Source organism: Aulostomus chinensis, chromosome 9 (genome assembly GCF_037954235.1).
Source record: "Aulostomus chinensis isolate RoL2024-O1b breed Wild chromosome 9, RoL_Achi_v1.0, whole genome shotgun sequence".
NCBI lineage: Eukaryota > Metazoa > Chordata > Actinopteri > Syngnathiformes > Aulostomidae > Aulostomus > Aulostomus chinensis.
Window position 1 is genome coordinate 24129520 of NC_141328.1, and position 19153 is coordinate 24148672.

The 19153-nt window shown below is 41.8% G+C and overlaps 3 protein-coding genes across 4 annotated transcripts; 2 read left to right on the forward strand and 1 right to left on the reverse strand.

Annotated features, from left to right (window-relative positions):
* Positions 1 to 374: 374 nt before the first annotated feature.
* On the forward strand, positions 375 to 3797 carry LOC147256445 (chymotrypsin-like elastase family member 2A). Its single transcript, XM_086212771.1, has 8 exons — positions 375 to 1051; positions 1179 to 1267; positions 1492 to 1589; positions 1957 to 2079; positions 2193 to 2329; positions 2623 to 2768; positions 3451 to 3603; positions 3725 to 3797. The coding sequence occupies exons 1-8, from the start codon at positions 1015 to 1017 to the stop codon at positions 3740 to 3742; spliced, it is 801 nt and encodes a 266-aa protein (XP_086068897.1). The 5' UTR covers positions 375 to 1014; the 3' UTR covers positions 3743 to 3797.
* Positions 3798 to 4117: 320 nt separating this feature from the next.
* Positions 4118 to 8176, forward strand: LOC147256446 (chymotrypsin-like elastase family member 2A). The gene is made up of 8 exons (XM_086212502.1): positions 4118 to 4157; positions 4826 to 4914; positions 5084 to 5181; positions 5699 to 5821; positions 6010 to 6146; positions 7099 to 7244; positions 7746 to 7898; positions 8035 to 8176. Exons 1-8 carry the CDS (start codon positions 4118 to 4120, stop codon positions 8050 to 8052), a joined length of 804 nt encoding a protein of 267 aa, XP_086068628.1. The 3' UTR covers positions 8053 to 8176.
* Positions 8177 to 8485: 309 nt separating this feature from the next.
* On the reverse strand, positions 8486 to 16454 carry tmem51a (transmembrane protein 51a). 2 transcript variants are annotated; one of them, XM_086214425.1, is made up of 3 exons: positions 16252 to 16454; positions 13642 to 14100; positions 8486 to 11856 (listed from the first exon to the last, which is right to left on the reverse strand). In XM_086214425.1, exons 2-3 carry the CDS (start codon positions 14049 to 14051, stop codon positions 11454 to 11456), a joined length of 813 nt encoding a protein of 270 aa, XP_086070551.1. In that variant the 5' UTR covers positions 14052 to 14100; positions 16252 to 16454; the 3' UTR covers positions 8486 to 11453. The 2 variants fall into 2 exon arrangements, with proteins under 2 accessions (XP_086070551.1, XP_086070552.1); XM_086214426.1 differs by lacking the exon at positions 16252 to 16454 and adding an exon at positions 15985 to 16244.
* Between the last annotated feature and the right edge of the window lie 2699 nt (positions 16455 to 19153).

Consider the following 19153-nt stretch of genomic DNA (forward strand, 5'->3'; position numbering starts at 1 on the left):
AAGACCACAGATATCCCCAAATAGACATTATCACACTAACTCTACCTCTGTGTGAACCTCACAGGTGGCTCTGAGTTACCCAGTTGGTCAAGTCACACTTACACACACGCACACACGCGCACACACGTTTAAGTTCACACTCCTAACTCAGAACTCAAAAATCACATTTTGGTCTTTGCAGAAATCACACTGTCTTATTTGCATATATACAATAAAGAGATCGCTTTTGTAAATGTTAGATTGTAATTAGAATATATAAAGGTAATGAATTCATTTCCATAAGTCAGTGTTTTATGTGGTGATACGCTGTTTGGAATAATAAACTGTTAACATTTAAGTGGCAGATGTTGATGTCGACATCAAGATAGGGTGGATGTGGAATGAGTCATGTGGAACAATTACTTATTGCTGTAAGAATTTAACAAAATCAGTTCTGTGTTATTTACATATTTTGGTTTCTATGGTATCGTCTGAGTCATTAGCACACAGTACCTGTGCAGCGGTATTTCTCAGTACACATCCTGCGATCAAACTTCATACTTCAACAGAACTCTTTTGGAATAGAAAAATGAAAGGTAAGTAGGAATTCAGAAATTCATTCTCAGTTGTCTTTAAATAATAGATATTATTTTCTTGAACAATTGAAATGTCCAGCTATGACATCATTATTTTTCTTTGTAAAGGTAGCCGGAGTAGTAATACAGAATATTTCTCTTCTGTGTGAACACCAGCACTTGGAAATGCAGTTCAAGTCCACTTTATTCAACTTGTTTAATAGAAAGTTGTTGTTTTTTTTTTTGTTTTTTTGCTTTTTTTAAAAAGACATTTAAAAAAAAACCTTCAAAAGAATTTGACCTTGACCCACTATTCCTGTTGATTTCTGGTGGTTGTAAAGTCCGCTTGGCTCCACCCAAGATTTGTCAAGGAGAATTTCCAAGAATTTGATCCAGTTGGTTACATAATGTGCAGGTATAAGAACACGTCTGATGTTTTACAGCGAACTGTGGAGAAAAGATGAAGTTTGTGGTCCTCGCTGTCCTTGTTGCTGGTGGTAAGATTCTCTCTCTCTCTCTTACTAAACACATCACACACCAAAATATTCGTAAGTCCTCGCATACGTCTGCTTTTACAAAACACAGTCTCGTGCACAGAGTATTAAAATTCTTCTGCCTCCTCAGCCTACGGGTGCGGCCTGCCCACCTTCCCCCCTGTGGTGACCAGGGTGGTTGGAGGAGAGGATGTTAGGCCTCACAGTTGGCCATGGCAGGTAAACCATGACATTTCCTCGCATTAAACAAAAATATTCGTTAGAATTGTTAAAGTAAGAGATGTTTGTAATGAGAAGAAGAAGAAGAACAGACCAATAGTAGAGTGCAGTAAGTTGAGTGTTGCTTCCATCAGTGGCACTTATAAGACATAAATCGTGTCTCGTACAGACACAGTTGTGGTCTGAAGAGTAAGACCAGCTTGCGCTTATGTGTTTTGTTTCAGATTTCCCTGCAGTACAACAGACAGGGAGAGTGGAGACACACCTGTGGAGGTACCCTTATCTCAGACCAGTGGGTCCTCACTGCTGCTCACTGTATCAGGTATGAAACATTCAAATACCTCATGATAAATGATCAGAACTCCAACTGAAACAAATTTACGTTTTCACTGTTGAATTCCAATTTATCACGCAAGGTACCTGAGGTAAAATAATTGTTCATTATTCAGCATGTTAGAAACTCATGGATAAATTATCCAACCCCCTTAAGCAAACTTCCTCCAGAAAAAAAAAAAAAAAAAAAAACTTTTCAGACTCAATAGTAGATTCCAATGCTTGTTGGGATGTTGCTAATTTAATAATTCACCTCATGAATGTGAAGTACTACATAAAAGTACTACAAAATCTTTGGAAAAGATCTTTGGGCCAACACATCACTTCTTTAAATGTATTTCTCTGTCAACTTCCAGCAGCAGCAAGGAGTACAGAGTGGCTCTGGGGAAGCACAACCTGATCGAAGTAGAGCCAAGTGCTCTGTTCGTGGCCACCGCTAATATCATTGTGCATGAGAAGTGGAACCCCTTTTTCATCCGGTAAAATAAAAAGAAATTACATCCTTTTATGATCTGGAAGCTCTGCTGAATAGTAAAGATTACACACCATTTCAGTGACAACTGCTGTGAGTCTGACCATGTTTCCCCTCCAGTAATGACATCGCCCTGATCAAGCTGGAGACCCCTGTCACCTTCACTGACACCATCATGGCCGCTTGCCTCCCCGCTGCCGGCTTCATCCTCCCCCATAACGAGTCCTGCTACGTCACTGGATGGGGACGCATCTCCAGTGAGTGCTCACTCCCTTTAATGAGGAGCCAAAACGATCACAGATTACAGTATGTTTCCAAAGTCTTTTGCTACCACACATTCTCCATTAGGTCTCTGTAATTTATTTTGCAGAAAGAAAAACATATCAGGTTTAGAGGGACTTGACGCTATTGCAATCACAAATTCACCACTAATGTAAGATAAAGTTGTCTAGGCTCTGCTGCACCGTGTTATTGTCAGAGCTACAACCAGGAGAGTCTTGTGATTGTGATCTTTTCACCTGAGCTGAACATCTTACATGGGTTCACACAGCCGGAGGTCCTATCGCTGACATCCTGCAGCAGGCGCTCCTGCCCGTGGTGGATCACGCCACCTGCACCAAGCCTGACTGGTGGGGCTCTCAGGTGAAGGATACCATGGTCTGTGCAGGCGGAGATGGAGTTGTGTCTGGTTGCAATGTGAGTAACAAAATTATGATTCACACATTAATACATTATTGTTCTGTAACATTACAAAGTATCAATGTTTTCAGTTGCAGCACATTACTTTTTTCAGTGACTGTAATGAATATCTGCTACATATTTGATGCAAAACATAAACTGTAGTCTCTCACAAAACTCAAAATAGTGAATGAGGTGAGTTGTATACACACACACACACACACACACACACACACACGTATATAACTTGAAAGAAATGCCCAGCTACAACCTCTATCTATCCACCTTTGTAGCAGATGGAAACATAAAATAAAAAACATAAACTGCTTAGATGCTGTGTTTCTATGGAAATGACTTGCCCTTTGTCTAACTGTTCATTAAATACTTAAGAAAAACAATAAACTGTACAAAAAATGATGTTGTCATCAGGTTTTACAGTGCTAATAGATTACAAGAAAGGAAAGATGAGGCATTTTTAATCCCTCTCTTTCCTTGGAAGGGTCTGACTGAGCATCTCAAATGTAAAGAAACGAGAATTTAATGTATTAACATCAACAAACAAAGAACTTACACCCTGTTTCCCCAGTCTCATGTTATCTTCGATAAAAACCTTAAACTGACTGAGTGTGCTTTAAGGACAGTGACTGTTAAATGTGGAACTGGCACCCTGACAACTTTTCCCGTCACATGACTCATACAGGGAGACTCCGGTGGCCCTCTGAACTGCCGCAACACTGACGGAGCCTGGGAGGTTCACGGTATCGTCAGCTTCGGCTCCGGGCTCAGCTGCAACTTCCCCAAGAAGCCCACCGTCTTCACCCAAGTCAGCTCCTACATTGACTGGATCAGCTCTGTAAGCTCACACTGACCATCTCTAGAGGTCGAAAAACATGAAACCACTATATTTATCACATAAAAAAGACTGACTGAGTCATTTATTATTATATAACACATATCTTCCGTCTCTTCCACAGAAAATGGTTGCCTACTAACAGGACAAGCGTATGGGATAACAGGCACATATACAAAATAAACAAAGTGTGAAGCTACATCTTGTGTTATTGTGTGTATTTTTTGCATCATCACTGGCTTCCCTGAAGAAAAATAAAAGGTATGACAATACAACATCATCTTGAATATTGTCTGTAAAGTTGGATGAAATAAGTGCAAAGCAGACAGGAATCACATAGGAAGCAGTGATGGGAAAAGTCCGTCAGAAACCACATGCTGAGCCTCTATCACTTGTTTAACTTTCTGCCTGAGTTGTCAAGTTTCCCAGGCTGCTCTCTACACGCTGAACAGTCACTATAAATATTCCTCTTTTGCTTAAAAACAAGGTTTGGACAAACGTTTCATACCCTACAGTCATGAGGAGGCTGGTGGTTCTTGCTTTTGTGCTCGTTAGCGGTAAGACAGTTTCAAGTTTATTTGTAAATTTGTATATTTATTTTAATACAATTTAATTTCTTAGTTGAGTTCCAAATTCGTAATGTGAGCTAAGAGAAACATGTGGTTCCTGCTACACGTCAATCATTCATTCATTCAACGTTTTATGATTTTGTAATGCAGTTTATCTCAGCCTTGGGTTGTTTGAGGACATGGTTTCTGGGGTCTGAGGGTGAAGCCTAATTTAACCCTTCAAAGGGGGTCTCTGGAGCCTCTGTCTGCAGTCCAGGAAACAGGTCCTCTGTTGTTGAGAAATATGGCCATGAAGTCCATCTTGACACATGTGCACTACTGATATCAAGGATGTTTTGACAAGATGAAACTAAATTACGCGTTAAAAAAAAAATTTCATCACTGGTTTCTCTTCTACTTCTATCTCTTTCCTGGTGATTCCTTGCAAGCCACGCGGAGCGGATGAATCCTCATTTATTTCTACAATTGAACAGTTTCATTTGGCAGATGGATTTGTCCAAAGCAACGTACAACACAATGTGGAGAACACAACGCCTCTTGGACTTATTTTGACAAAAGTGACCTCACTAGCATTGTATTACACTGATTATTCACGCATGTGCCTCAAAAGAAAAAATTCTATAGCATAACAGAAAAGAGAACATTATGTTTTCCAGCTTATGGATGTGGTCTACCCACCTTTCCTCCTGTGCTGAGCAGAGTGGTTGCAGGACAGGATGTCTGGCCTCATAGTTGGCCCTGGCAGGTAACATCTCAGAAATCTGTGTCCTCTATCATTTAGTAGCATTGATCTCCTTGCCAAACAGTTATAAGGAAATTAGTAAATAGATTTGTAGGATGTTGGGAGAGGAATTTCAGTCGATTTCAACCATCAAACTGAGCCGCACACTCCTTCCTCTCACTGCCGGGCTCAGATCTCGCTACAGTCAGACAGCAGTGGGCGCTGGAGGCACGTGTGTGGAGGCTCCCTCATCGCCTCCAGTTGGGTCCTCACTGCTGCACACTGCATCAAGTACGTCCAACTCATGAAAAAACAGAGAGGCACATATTCAAAACATAACAATCATGGTGAGAATATAATCCTCCGCTTTAAATGGAGTAAATGAATATGCGAGAGATAATCCATGGCATTTTTACTGTCATTAAATAAAATTCAATTAAGTCCAGTTTAATTAAGATATTTTCTTGTGCTTCCCTAGAAAAAAGCTGAGCATACTTTGTTAAATTTGTGTGATGCCTCTTCATGAAAGCATTCTCTGAAATAGCACAAACACAGGAAGTGGATTTTTCATCAGAGGATGAACACTGGAGCTCTAGAGTGAGCTGCTGTGACAGATCAGAGTGGCATCCAAACAGAGAACATACAAGAATTAAAAATCTTTCCAACAGAAAAAGATTTACAAGATAACTGCTGTAAACATCACCCTGGCAAACTTATAGAACTACACAGTCAGCAAAGTATTATACACAAAAGCAGGAAAAAGTCAATAGTACTTTCTGAAAAACACTGTATCATGTGCTTTTCACAGCGAGCGTTACAACTACAGAGCGGAGCTGGGCAAACACAGCTTGAAGGCGAGTGAGCAGGGCTCGATAGTTCGGAGGGCGGCCAAGATAATCGCTCATGAGGACTACAACTTTCTGCTCAGCCGGTAACATCAGCAGCCGCCCACACAGCTCAATATCGCCTCACCAGTCAAATCAAGCACATTAACAGCAGACCAGCATGTGGAAGCAGGCCATCAGGGATCAGTTAACTGGTGTTAATACAGACATCAACACACATGTCACATGTTTCCTGAATGTTTTGCTTGACTTTCCTTTTTTTTTTTTTTTAAAGCAATGACATCGCCCTGATCAAGCTGTCATCTCCTGTCACCTTCTCTGACACTATCATGGCTGCCTGTCTGCCAGAGCGCGCTGTCATCCTTCCCCACGGCGCTGCGTGCTACGTCACCGGCTGGGGTCGACTCTCCAGTGAGTGAACGTGGCTCGGCAGAAGGAATCTGTCTTAATCCTAACAGGCAATTTACTGAGACCCATGAATGTTTCGCAGTTATTTACTATGAGGACAATGTGTCAAAACTATCAAATACAGCAACTCCGAGACCTCAGACTCAGTTCCTACTGCCAAAGTGTAACACACGGAGTCAGTAAGATGCTTTGGATTTATGCCTCGGCAAAACAATTTAGATTTGGGCTCATGTATATATAATCAAAGACTGATTCTGAGTTCAACAGTTTATGTCAGGCTGATCTATCACAACACACGCTTTATCCTGATCTGAGTTTTGCTAAGCTCCCTGCTTCTGGCAACGATGGCATTAAATCTGATAGAGAGCAGTGGGTGTCATGTGCGAGATATTCTTCATTGTGAGATTTATTTAAACCCTCATTTTAGTCTTACAGACAGGAAGCAAAACCTGATGGTTATTTTTGACTCCTTGCCCCTGACATCAGTCATGTGCATGTTGTAGCAGTCAAGTCTTTGCGAGCAAGTAGATGAAAAAATTCGCAACAGAAGTCAGAAGCAAGGAGTTGGAAACGGAAATCAGGCGTTGCTTTCTGTCCGTAAGACTAAAATGAGGGTTACACAAAAAAAATCTCACGGTGTGAAAAGATAACTTTGTGCTAAGAATATTTCATGAATGAGGCTCAGTCTGTGAAATCCTCTGGCTGACTGAACACACTCTAGACTCATTGGGCTGGCCTGTGGGCTTCCTATCTGGGATTTTAAGGACTACATACACAATATTCTGTAATGTTCTGCTACGCACAATTATTTCTACAAGGTTCACAATTGAAGTCCCGCTGTCGTTCCTGGGTTCCATCTGCATAAAAGCATAAACTGTCTCAATCCAGTGCCCGATGTAACTTTATCTCCAAAAAAAAAATTTGCTTCTTAGCTATGTAAGTTTCCTCCACACAGCCAGTGGTCCTCTGGCTGACATCCTGCAGCAGGCGCTCCTGCCAGTGGTAGGCCATGATACCTGCTCACAGCCCGACTGGTGGAGTGTCCTGGCTACAGACGAGATGGTGTGTGCCGGAGGGGACGGCATCACTGCTGGCTGTAACGTGAGTTCATACAAAGATGGGAAATCTTAAGATGCAACTGTCATTTTATGGTCAGGTAAAGATGCTGGCTATGTTACCGGTAAATTCTGCCTTGCAAAGTCGGAGGAACTAAAAAAAAATTTTTTTTTTTACATGGCATACAGGAGCAATCTTCATCATAAAACAATCAGTACTTCTATGGTTTCATACACATTTTTTCCACAATTTTTCTGGGCCTTTGAGAAATAATGTCATGATTATACCTTCTCTGAAACGTTTATTTGAAATTTAAACAAAAATCTGATTCAGAATGTACCAAATTTGAACAAACTATGTGGCTTATATGACATAAATCTGAATTAAAGTAAATCAATATTAATTTAAATTTTTTCAGTTGATCATTGAGTTGAACTGAACCACATATATTCTAAAATGCAGATATTTGCGTAGAACATCTCATTACTGTATGAACCCTGATACTGTATATTAGCATCAGTAAGGAAATGGCGTGCTGACCTACAGGGCGACTCTGGCGGCCCCTTGAATTGCCAGAACCCCGATGGCTCCTGGGAAGTCCATGGCGTGGTTAGTTTTGGTTCTGGCCAGGGCTGCAACGTCTTCCGGAAGCCCACCGTCTTCACCCAAGTCAGCTCCTACATCGACTGGATAAACACAGTTAGTAACATTTTCATGGAGTGATTTCATCATTACCATCATCACAGTGTAACCCTTAAGTGGGAAAAAAAACCAAAACCTCCACTTTGAAAAACAGGGTGTAAATTCTAGATGAGTTTTCTGTCCTTCACTGCAGGTAACAACCAACAACTGAAGAAGCTTTCAAGTGTTTTTGTCGGCAGTAACAACAGCCGTGATGACTCAAGAGTTGTCTCATCATTTTACTGGCAAGTCAGAGAAAAATGCAGCTTGTCAATGCAACAAGAGGAATACAAACGCCACTGTATGTTCAAGTACAGCTTAAGTACTGCAATTTTGCAATAGAAAAAGTACTTCTGCTTTATGGATAACAAACAATAAACCAGACCATGGAGTGGTCGGTCTTTGTGTGTGTGGGCACAGAGAAAGTATCTCTATGTATATATGTCTCATTCTTTCAGTCGCATTACTTTAAAACCATGAAATATAACTCATTCCATCAATTTAATTATTATACATCTTTAAACATCTTGCGACCTCAAAGTAACTCAACTGAAGGACAAAGTTATATCTCATGTAATCAAAGTAATGTTTTTTTTTCTCTCTCTATTGTCCGTACGAGACAATTATGTCACAGTTGCTGCAGAACAACTAAGAAAACAAGAAAAAATATGGACATTTAAAGGTTCAACATGGAATTAGAAAAAACACACTCAAATTATTTAACAAATGCTTCTTTTTATTTCTCATAAAATATCCACGAGATCAATTGTTTCCTCTCCAACTAAACAAAACAAAACAAAACAAAACGATTTTCCAAAAACAAATCATCGTCATATTAAGACATTTTCACAGTACATATAAAAAGAAACACATTTAAAAAAGACATCAATACATGAAACTGACAACTGCTTGTGCTTTGGGAACCTATAATAATAATAATAATAATAAAAAAACACTGTCATTCATCAATGTAAAAATTTTCAGCAACAGTAATAAAAATCTATCATGACATTATGACATAACTGGTCCATTGCAAATGAGGTACAACTACATCTACAGTATTGAACACGACTAAAATGTTAATACACTATGACAAGTTTTAACTTCAGAAACAAGCAGGAGAAACAGTTGTTGGAAATTCCAATGAAAAGCCTGAAGGGACTCAGTGTTTCCTTGTGTGTCGCAGACACCCTCGCCGTACACGATACAGCCTGCCCAGCATGATAGAGAGGGCCATGTATTAACTGGGCTGTCATTCATGCAAACACAAAGCAGAGTGGAACAAAGAATTCATTCCTCCCGTCTAAAAAATCCTAAAATAACTCCGTTTGGGGGGCAAACTCATACCTGCAGGTCCAGCTGTTCATATCTAAACCATTCTAATCTGAGAAATGCAGGATATTTTAGACAGGAACTGATAAACTAGTGTCTGCTGCTAGAGCTCCAACCATTTCCCTGAGTAGAGCCCCGAGCTATCTTTATTCTCTCTTGCCTCATTCTCAGCATACTTGGGATGTTAAAACAACGCTGCGAGTGGAGCTGTGGTTGGAGGAATGGTGATGAGCAAGCCACTGAGCAATGGTTGCCGTTATTGTAGCGCAGCTGCACAGTCAAAGAGTCTCTGTTCTGTTGGTCATCTTCAGCGAGAACAAAAGCAGAGAGCCGAGAGAGAGAGATAGAGAGAGAGGCCGCTGTTAATGCCTTCACAGCTCCACCGTGTTTACCATGGCGACAGGAAGAAGGCTTTCAGATATCCTTCTTATCTACATGCCATTTTCAAAACATAAAAGCACTGGTAGAGAGTTGTGGTCAGTCATATGTTTTCCTCTGAAATATTTTAGGAAGAGCAGCAGTGTTTCAGGAGCAGAAACGGCTTGTGAAGTTGAATTTAATGTGAAAACTGGAGGACAAACTGCAGAGTTAGCATCGCAGCTCACTTACATTCATGGAAAATGACTTGTAGTTGTGATGCTGCATTAAACATAAATATTTGTTTCAGTCATTAAATCCTTCAGACACTGAACAAAAACCCCCTCCTGCTCTCCATCTTAACTTCTTCAACTTCAGTTTTTCAGTTCCAGCCCTAAACCTGCATGTAACTTGGAGCACAGAACCCTTAGCTTGAAGAGAGAGAGAGAGAAAAAAATCATGACCACAAGCTATGTAACTTTCTTCAACAGATAAATTCATATCTGGCTGTGGGATATAACCTGATCACTCAATTTTATCATATTAGAGGCTGCAAATTAAATTAGAAAATAAAAATGTCATATCTTGTGACCACTGTGTTTTTCTCTCTCCATGGCCCCGACATATTTTTACTCCACGGCTCTGAATATTTGCCAAGTTGCTGAACATGATTACATGCTGGTGTTGCTTTTTTTTTTCCTGCTGGACAAAATGTATTTTATACAACTTTAAAGGAAATAAATATTTATTGAAGGATATCTTTGATGATAAAACTAATAATTTACAGATTTTACTCACTCGTGATCTCAACATCACGTACAGCTCCAGAGTTTCTTGCTCGTCTTTTTCTTAAAAGGAGCATGAAACTGGGCTTCTGTTTTTTTTTTTTAAATAAATACAGTGGGATCGCAACATATGAATGACTTGATATTCCATTTGCATTCAACAATTCTATTTTCCATTCAACTCTGGAGGAGAGCCAGGAGTCATGGGAACTGTAGTCTATATATATATATATATATATATATATACATATACACAAACAAAATAAGCTTTGTTTTGTCTAGGTTAAAAATAAGATCGCAGCTGTCCAATAATAGACAACATGTTTATCTTCCAAAGTGGAAAGAAAAGCCCAGTTTCCTGTTTTAGATGAGCCCCACACACCGATTAAAAATGTCACAACTGTCCGTTTTGGCTGCACAGCTCCAGAACACCAGGGTATCGTGGCCAGCGAGTGACAGTGTTGATGATGTCAGAACACTGAGGACATACAGCGCTCGCTGCTCTGTCACTCCCTCTGGATTATACATGGACTTGGTAAACCTCTGACAGTAAAGATCCAAAACCTCTCAGTCAGGGTCAAACTCGACCTCAACAGTTGCTTCTTCACAGTCTTATCTTTACGAGTGTTCACGCTCCCGCTGTAACCACCCACTGATGATGTCGTCCATCGTCAAGCATGTGATACCGCACCACTGAGGTCGGTTACATAAAGGAAACATATGGACTGGAAACTACAGCAAAACTACATTTGGCGTGTGCTTTTATCCAGATGTGCCACGGTGTGACAACAACATCGCTCGCTATAAGAAAGCACCCAACGACTGGTAGTCCCACTATGCCCATATCTGTGTCAGCGATCCAGTGAGATCCAACCCCCCCCCCCCAAAAAAAACAAAACCACAAAACAAGTTTCTTCTGTTCAGTGCTTTGGAGTGATGTAGCATGGAAGATTAACGTGAACAGAACAAAGTGCCACTGGGAAGGTTCTGCAAGTGGAGCCATCTTCAAGTCCCGGCTCAACAAGGCAGTTCCTGATCCATAAAAGGTCACGGTGGAAGATTCCAGTAACTGAGTCCATCAAACATGATCAGCTTGGGCTTAAAGCGGAGGCAACTTATCCTCATACTGTGGCGGCGGGGTGAGCGGTTCTATACTGATTCCAGCCGGCGGTTGAGAATTGTCAACATTTTTCATGTGCAGCTTCTCTGATTTAATCCTGCGGATTTTGATTGGGAGGAGCTTACGGCCGCTTTTCCCAGCTCTACGATTTGATGAGGCAGCAGCAGCAGTTGGACCACTAGGAGCAGGGACTGGCTGAGATCCAGCAGGTGTGACCTCTGACCCCTCAACTTCATACTGCACCCCATCAACTTGTACCAAGTCATCATAGGAGGGCAGCTGGGAGGAGCTCAGCTGAAGGTTGCTCTGACGGACAGGGTACTGGCCGCTGCCTACCGCCTCCTCGTAGCTGGGTACGGCGTAGCGCTGGGCCTGTTCCTCACTGGACACATTTAATACAAAAAGTAAATGGATTAATACGCGTACACACATCACATAAAAGGTCCAGTGCTTGAGCTTGTTGGTATGGGATAATAAAACAAAAAAGATATTTTAGAACAATTTCACAAAGTAGTACTGCGTGATTACTTGCATTGCAATATGAGCGTGTGCGAATAAACAACTGCAGAAATCTTCCGCAGATGTTGACTTTACTTTTGTAAAAGATATAGTTAATGTCATTTATTTAGTGGAGGTTTAGAGACATCAATGACAGATGAGTGATACCGTTTATTACATCCCAAATTTAATTATCAATGAACACAACGGTTGCAAAATAATTATTTCACCAAATTGTGCGGCACTATTGTAAAGGTACATTCTGCATGTCTGTGACTGGCATCATGCAGTTGTGATGTAACACGCTAGGCTGTATGACAGGTGCTAGAGAACAATATCTTACTATTATTACTGTTACTATTTTCAAGAGCTCATTCTGTCTAAATCTGAACTTAAATTCACAAAGAACCCAATGTTTGGCGAAGTGTCACAGAACTGTTAGGAGTTTTGGTAACTTTGTGAATTTTAATTTGAAAAATCAAACACCTGCTGACAAACCTGTTTCATTTTATTTCATCCGTTTGAGAGAGATTTCATCTTATTCATCATCGAAGCTGTGATTTGTGGCGGCGTTGAACTCGACCGGACCGCACTGAGACGTCTCTACGGTTCTGCCATTCATATTAAAGGTTTGCCACCTATTGTTGCATCATTCTGCACAGGTTTTAAGTGGGTGTATGTAATGAGATAATTTCTCAAAGAGAAAAGGCTCAGGATCCGAGGCTGCAACTGTTAATGTGGTGGATTACTAATCCAACCAGCTGTTGGATTCATTCCAGTCCAACCCTTAAATTTGCCTCACATGAAACAAACTTTTCCTATCCAAAGATTTAGGAAGTTTCCTTTTTTTTCCCCCCATTTTCGACTGCTTATCCTGTTAAGGGTCGCGGGTGGGGGTGAGAGGTGTGGTTCACCCTGGATGGGTCTCCAGTCCATCACAGGGCCAACACATGCTCAAACATGACTTACAAGTACCAGCAACAGACACTTGATTGATTCATAATATCCCTCTATATTACGCGTGCCAGGGGCGACATGCCAGCCCACGCCCACGTTACATCACTATGTTCAACCTGAACGTTCGACCTGACTTAACCTTGCCGTCATGATGCAACTGTGACATATTTTGAGTGTTTTCTGAGTGGAGTTTCTACGTTCACTGGGAGTCGGACGTCTTAAAGCTGTTTTGAGGGTTGCAAGTGTTGCAAAAAATACTGGGAAACCTCCAGTAGGACTCGATAGCGAGATTAAGGAGTAAATATCTCTATTTCTGCAGCGCTCTTCAATAAATGGACAGAGATAAGAATACTCAACATCTCTAAATTTGAATTTTAACCTCCGGTCAGGGTGGTCAGAAAAAGCTCACATAGCAGCAGCTTATTCACAGCATTTTCTTAACGGGGTTAATACTGGAATACTGTGCATGGAAAGGTGGCCACTGAGTAAATTAAGGATTGACAAAGGTTTCTTCTGGCAAAGTAGGTAAATAGAAATGAGTTTCAATGATTCTTCTCAATAATAACTGATCTGAAACACTTGATCGTGTTTAGTTTTTAGCCATTTCGCCCAGCCCTAGCTGAGCCTTCCTTTCACACACATTATAAAGAGACTCGGGCTACAACAGTGTACTGTGGATGTTTTTCATGCCGTTCATCATGACTGGACTCACGTTTCTTGTTCGGCCAGCTCGCTGGCTGCCACCCTCCCATGGTTCTGTGCCTCCTGGAGCATCAGCTGCTCCCGCTGTTTGTTCCTCATCCCCAGACACAAGGACAGCAGCAGCATCACCACCCCGGAGCCCACCAGGACAAAGGCCACCGAGGACGCTTTATGTTTCCTGCTCCCGGTCTCAATGTCTCCTCCGCCTGTGCCGCCGCTGCTGCTGCTATTCCCGGCCGTGTCCGCAGGTACAACACTCCACACGATCATCACAATACCGAGGGCAACGAGCCCCACCCCCAGAGCACAGAGAGCATACTGGGAACCAGAGTTTCCAGTGTTTGCATTGGTGGTGCTGCGGTTGTTGTTGTTATTGTTACTGTTGTGAACTGATTGGTCTGACTGTCCATCCACACGCATCTTGTCAGTTGGTCAAATTTGGTCAGGCCAGTTGGAGTAAGGTCAAAAACTGTAGAGAAAAAAAACACACACACACGAGGTCAGATGGAACAACTTTAGCTAAACATGGAACACAGAATGTCAACTGATATCCTAAATATTAGTGCCTCAACAGTCCAGAGGAAAAAAAAACATCTTGCCACAAAAGGTACACAAAACAAGTCCCCGCCAACTGGTGATGAGTTCCTCCTGAGAGTCCATGTTTCAGGGAACAGGGCGGGGAGTAAAATGCTGCTGAGGCCTCTGTGAGAGAGTGTGTTTGATAGTAAAAAATTTACAGCAGACTTGCCTTTCTAAGTCACTAATTATCCCACGCTGATGCATGACAGGGAGAGATAAGGACAGTTACAGCCAGTGTTAAACAACACAATCTGGGCTATACTGTATACAGGCTTGCTAAATTACTTCAGTTCACCTTGAACTGAATTAAAGGATCACATCTAAATAAAAGTGAATTATTAATACTTGGTTTTGAAGCTGATTTGGAGAATTGTGATCATCCTGTCTGCAAACTGATACCACAAATGTGATTTGAACCACGACGTTGGAGGGATTTGTCATCAGTGTTGTTACTCAACATGAAACCATAATGGTAGGAGAAAAAGATCAGAACAGAGAGCGCAGATATAACTACACCCGTAAGTCAGTTACCATACACATCCATGACTTTCATGATGCTCACATCACTCACACACCCCACAATTGACTTCTGCAGGGGTGTGCAAGCATGTTTCCTGAAGTGTGTAGGATACCCCTAGTCAACCGGCATCTCTGCTGTGTAACAATATTTCACTTCAGGGGTGCATGATAATATCCATACATCATCAGGAGATACTGGTCCTTTTTTTTTTTTTTTCAAATACTGGTTCCAAATGAAAATAAAATCATTTTGCTTTTTCTCTGATGTTCATGACGAGAAATCAAAGCGGCAAATTAATGATTTCTAGACAGCTTTTCTCAATGTTTTGGAAATAAAGAAAAAAATGATCACTATTTTTTCAAATAGACCACGCTTGCAAGCGTTTCTTTTTTTCAGAAAGGACAAAATGTAAATATCACATAAACTTGTTGTTATACAGGTGCTATCAAAATTGGTACATAAGGAATATTCTAAACGTTTAAACCAATCAGATTTATGCCAAAAAAATAATCCAAAATTGTGCACCCCCATATCACTTTCAATATCAGATTAGACCACAGGTAACAGGGTTTTGCACTGCAGGGAATATTTTGATAGATTATGGATTGTGCACACGTACTTGCAGTGCACGGTAAACTGAAATGAACACACTTGCAACACACCCCTGATGGCCTGGTGTCATTAAATCAGTCTTTGCTAGTTTAACATGAGGACACTTCACAAGACCAAAGACTCTTTCATACTGCCATCAACTGCCACTGCTAGAGATGTATCTTGAATCCATAAACACATAAACATAAATACATGAGTTAACGTCTGATGACATGCCTAGACCTGTGGAGCGCGCGCGCGCACACACACCAAACTCAAGAGAATGTGTGCCATGAAACTGAATTATTCTAATGATGACAGCTGTGAAGCCCCCCCTTCCCTACCCCTGATGCAAAAATGCCCTCTGCATCGCTCAAACACAAACACACACTCACTCACTCACTCTCTCTCTCTCTCTCTCTCTCTCTCACACACACACACACACACACACACACACACACCAGTATCCCCACAGGACAAGACAGAAAGTACAGACATACCAAGCCTTCCTAAGTCGAGTCCTCTACAAAAATGTGTGTGTGTGTGTGTGTGTGTGTGTGTGTGTGTGTGTGTGTGTGTGTGTGGTCTCGGGTGTGAAGTGTTCAGAGTCATTAATATTAATTGGCTTATCTGGCTTCTACTAAAGTCGTCAGCCCAACTCACCGTTGTGGTCTCCCGGGTCAAATGCCTCGTTCGCCGGGTTCTATGTGGAAGGTTCTACCACAGAGGACCGAACTAGCTTCCACGGTTCTTGTGCTTCAACACTGGGCGGGCTGCTTACGTACCACACGAACCGTAACGTTACGTCATACACGGCAACAAAACTTTCCAGGACTGGAACTCGTGGAGAACTTCGGCTATTGTGTAACTTTTAATAACAATCCAGGGGAACTAAACAGGGCGCGAGCACTTTCGAGTTAGTTCACTCACCTTCCCATAACTCTTCACTTCCTCATCCACTTCTTCTTCTTCTTCTTCTTCTTCTTCTTCTTCTTCTTCTTCTTCTCAAAGCTGTGATGACTGGAGGAGTTTGTGTCCAAAGTCTGCCCACACCAGCTGATGTTGCATAGTTTTGGTGTCAAATAACGAGAATAGACCAGGGGGAGGTTTGTTCTACAGAGACAGACGGGCCCCGGACACGATCAGGGAGGGAGGGAGGGAGGGAAGGAGGGGCTGGGGGGGACTCTGCTCAGTCCTCCGCTGCACTTCCACCTCAGCTTTAACCCTTTCATTCTGGACCGAGAACGCATCTGGGAGTAAACACGGCTGTTGTTGTTGTTTTTTTAACCTCTCCCTTTACTGCAGCGAGTCTCTGGTTAGTTCCCTTCAATGCAAATGCAAAACGTTGAGGAAATAGACATTAACATTCAAAATGTGTGTTTTCAGGCGACACAATCTTTGAGTCACGCCTTATTTTATGGTTATCAAAACGCACGCACCCTCTGAACTCTCCTGGAAAAGAGCAGGACTTATCTCAGAGTTAATTAAACCGCTGGCTCTCCTTTGATCAAATATATATATATATATATATATATATATATATATATATATATATATATATCAGTATATTGTCATTTTCAGTGATTGTGTTTTTAACCAACGCCCCTCCTGATCATAACTTCCAAATATCCATTCATTTCTTTTGCGTAATAACCCTTTAAATGCCAGCTTGTTTTGAAAAAACAAACAAAACCAAAACACTGTGCATAAAAAAGGTGAAGATTGCAGTTATGTGATGTGAACACACTGAAGCCGGTTACGATGCGTGTATTATATGCAATTGTGAGGCAATCAGTTGAGTCCTGGGTCGACCCAGAACACGCTGGAGGGATTACATAGCCCACTTGGAGTGGGAACGCCTTGTGCGCCCCCTGAGAGAACCCTACAGCATTGCCGGGAGAAGCATATGTGCCGTCTGTGCTCGGTTTTGGGTGAGCATCAGGACTGGGAACTAGTCACACCAAAGAACAACCTTGTAGGTCATGGACCTCATGAAGCTTTGACTAAATGTGTTCTGGATATCAGAAGCAGAGCTTCAAGAGATCTGTTGTCTCCTTTAGCTGGTTGCTACTCCTGTTGAGCCCCTTGGACAGAACCGACCCGGAGGACGGATCCTGCCATTACTCACAGAACAGGTCCATCATTACTCAGAACACATGCGCATGGGGTTTTCTTTGTCAGGACATGGAGTCCCTCACTTGAGAGTTACACAATTAAGCCCTTTTGGCTTTACTTCCTTTTCCCAGTATCCTAAGCTAAATCAGCTAGCAAAACAGAGGTCTGGTCTATTTTACAATAATGACAAAACCAGTCTCAAGACCGGCCACTTGCTGCATTGTTCCTTTCAAGTCAGGCAACCCTGTTGTTCTGGACTCTGGGGAGGATTCCTTCCACACAAGCTTTTTGTCTGGTTCCTCTGTTTTAAAACACACACACACACGCACACACACACACACACACACACACACACACACACACACACACACACACACACACACACACACACAGGAAAAGTGAACCACAATGAAAAGCCTTGATTACATCTGGTAGTTTGAGTTGGTCTCCAATCACTGTTAATCAAATTCAGTGATATGTGGGCGGCCAAAATAGAGATAAACTACCTCACACGGCCTCGAAGCCTGATTATATGTAGAATTAGATTAGTCAATCAATATTCACTCTTGTGTGTCCGTCTCTCTCGAAAATTATTAAATGTCTTTGATTTTGTTGCTGCAATCAAACTCCCAGACGCCTACAGATGTGTAATTACTGATGTGGGTTGCAGTGAATTTCTCAGTTTTTTTGTTTTTTTTTCCTCAGGTGGAACTTCCCAGACACACCCTCACGCCTCCCACTCCTGATAGCACAAGAGGCAGCCAGTCAGGAGACGACTGCTGTCTCATTCAGAGCCATGTCACCGTTAGTCAGCCGCAGAGTGCCAGTCACCATGAGCAAGAGGAGGAAGTTGTTCTATCTTGTAAATGAGAGAACTGTCAACATGTCCAGTAGCAGTAAAAGGCATTGATGCCGGAGTGACTCACCACAATCCCGCGTTATCAGTCTCACAGAGAGTTTGAACAAATCGGAGGTAATATTTGAGTTTTGAATGAACTACAACAACACTGAGGTGATGACTTTTGAATAATAAACACATCCACACACTTTTAGTTTTGCAACGGGTTCAGTTAGAGCGTTTACTTGTTTTGAACTTTCATTCATAAAAGAAGTTGTTGAGAACTGTGTTGCCTCGACTTTGGCGCCCCCTCTGGCCAGAAGTAACAGAATGAACGGTGTGAACTAGAAATGTTTTATTATGTCACACTGAATCAGTCATGCACACGGTAACATGATGATACCGTGATGTTTCTCAAGCACTTGCAGGTTTATATACTGGACCCTACTGTATTTGCCAAACCCTGCCTAAATGTAGCATAGCATTAAACTTCAACACCCACAATCCCCCCTGGCATTCTGCCCACTTTCACACGACTGCTTCCAACACTCATCTGCTTTATTCGATAGATTCTATCTCTCACAGGAGGCTGAATAGGCAGGACAGCTATGCTAACATGTCCATCCATTACCATTCATTGTGCGAAGCTAGCTAGCAGTAAGCCAATCTATGTGGGTTTCAGCTCACCCCTACTGCGCACACAGAGGAGAGCAGGGTATCTATCTTTTTGTCTGGCTCCGAGGAGGATTTATGATTAAAAAAAAAACCTGGTGTGTCTCTTTTAACTCGCTCAACTCAAAACATTTAAGGAGGCATGCATCTCCAGCAGCGTCACCTGCACTACCTCTGTTTAACTTCCTTCTGAAAATGAGTGCGACA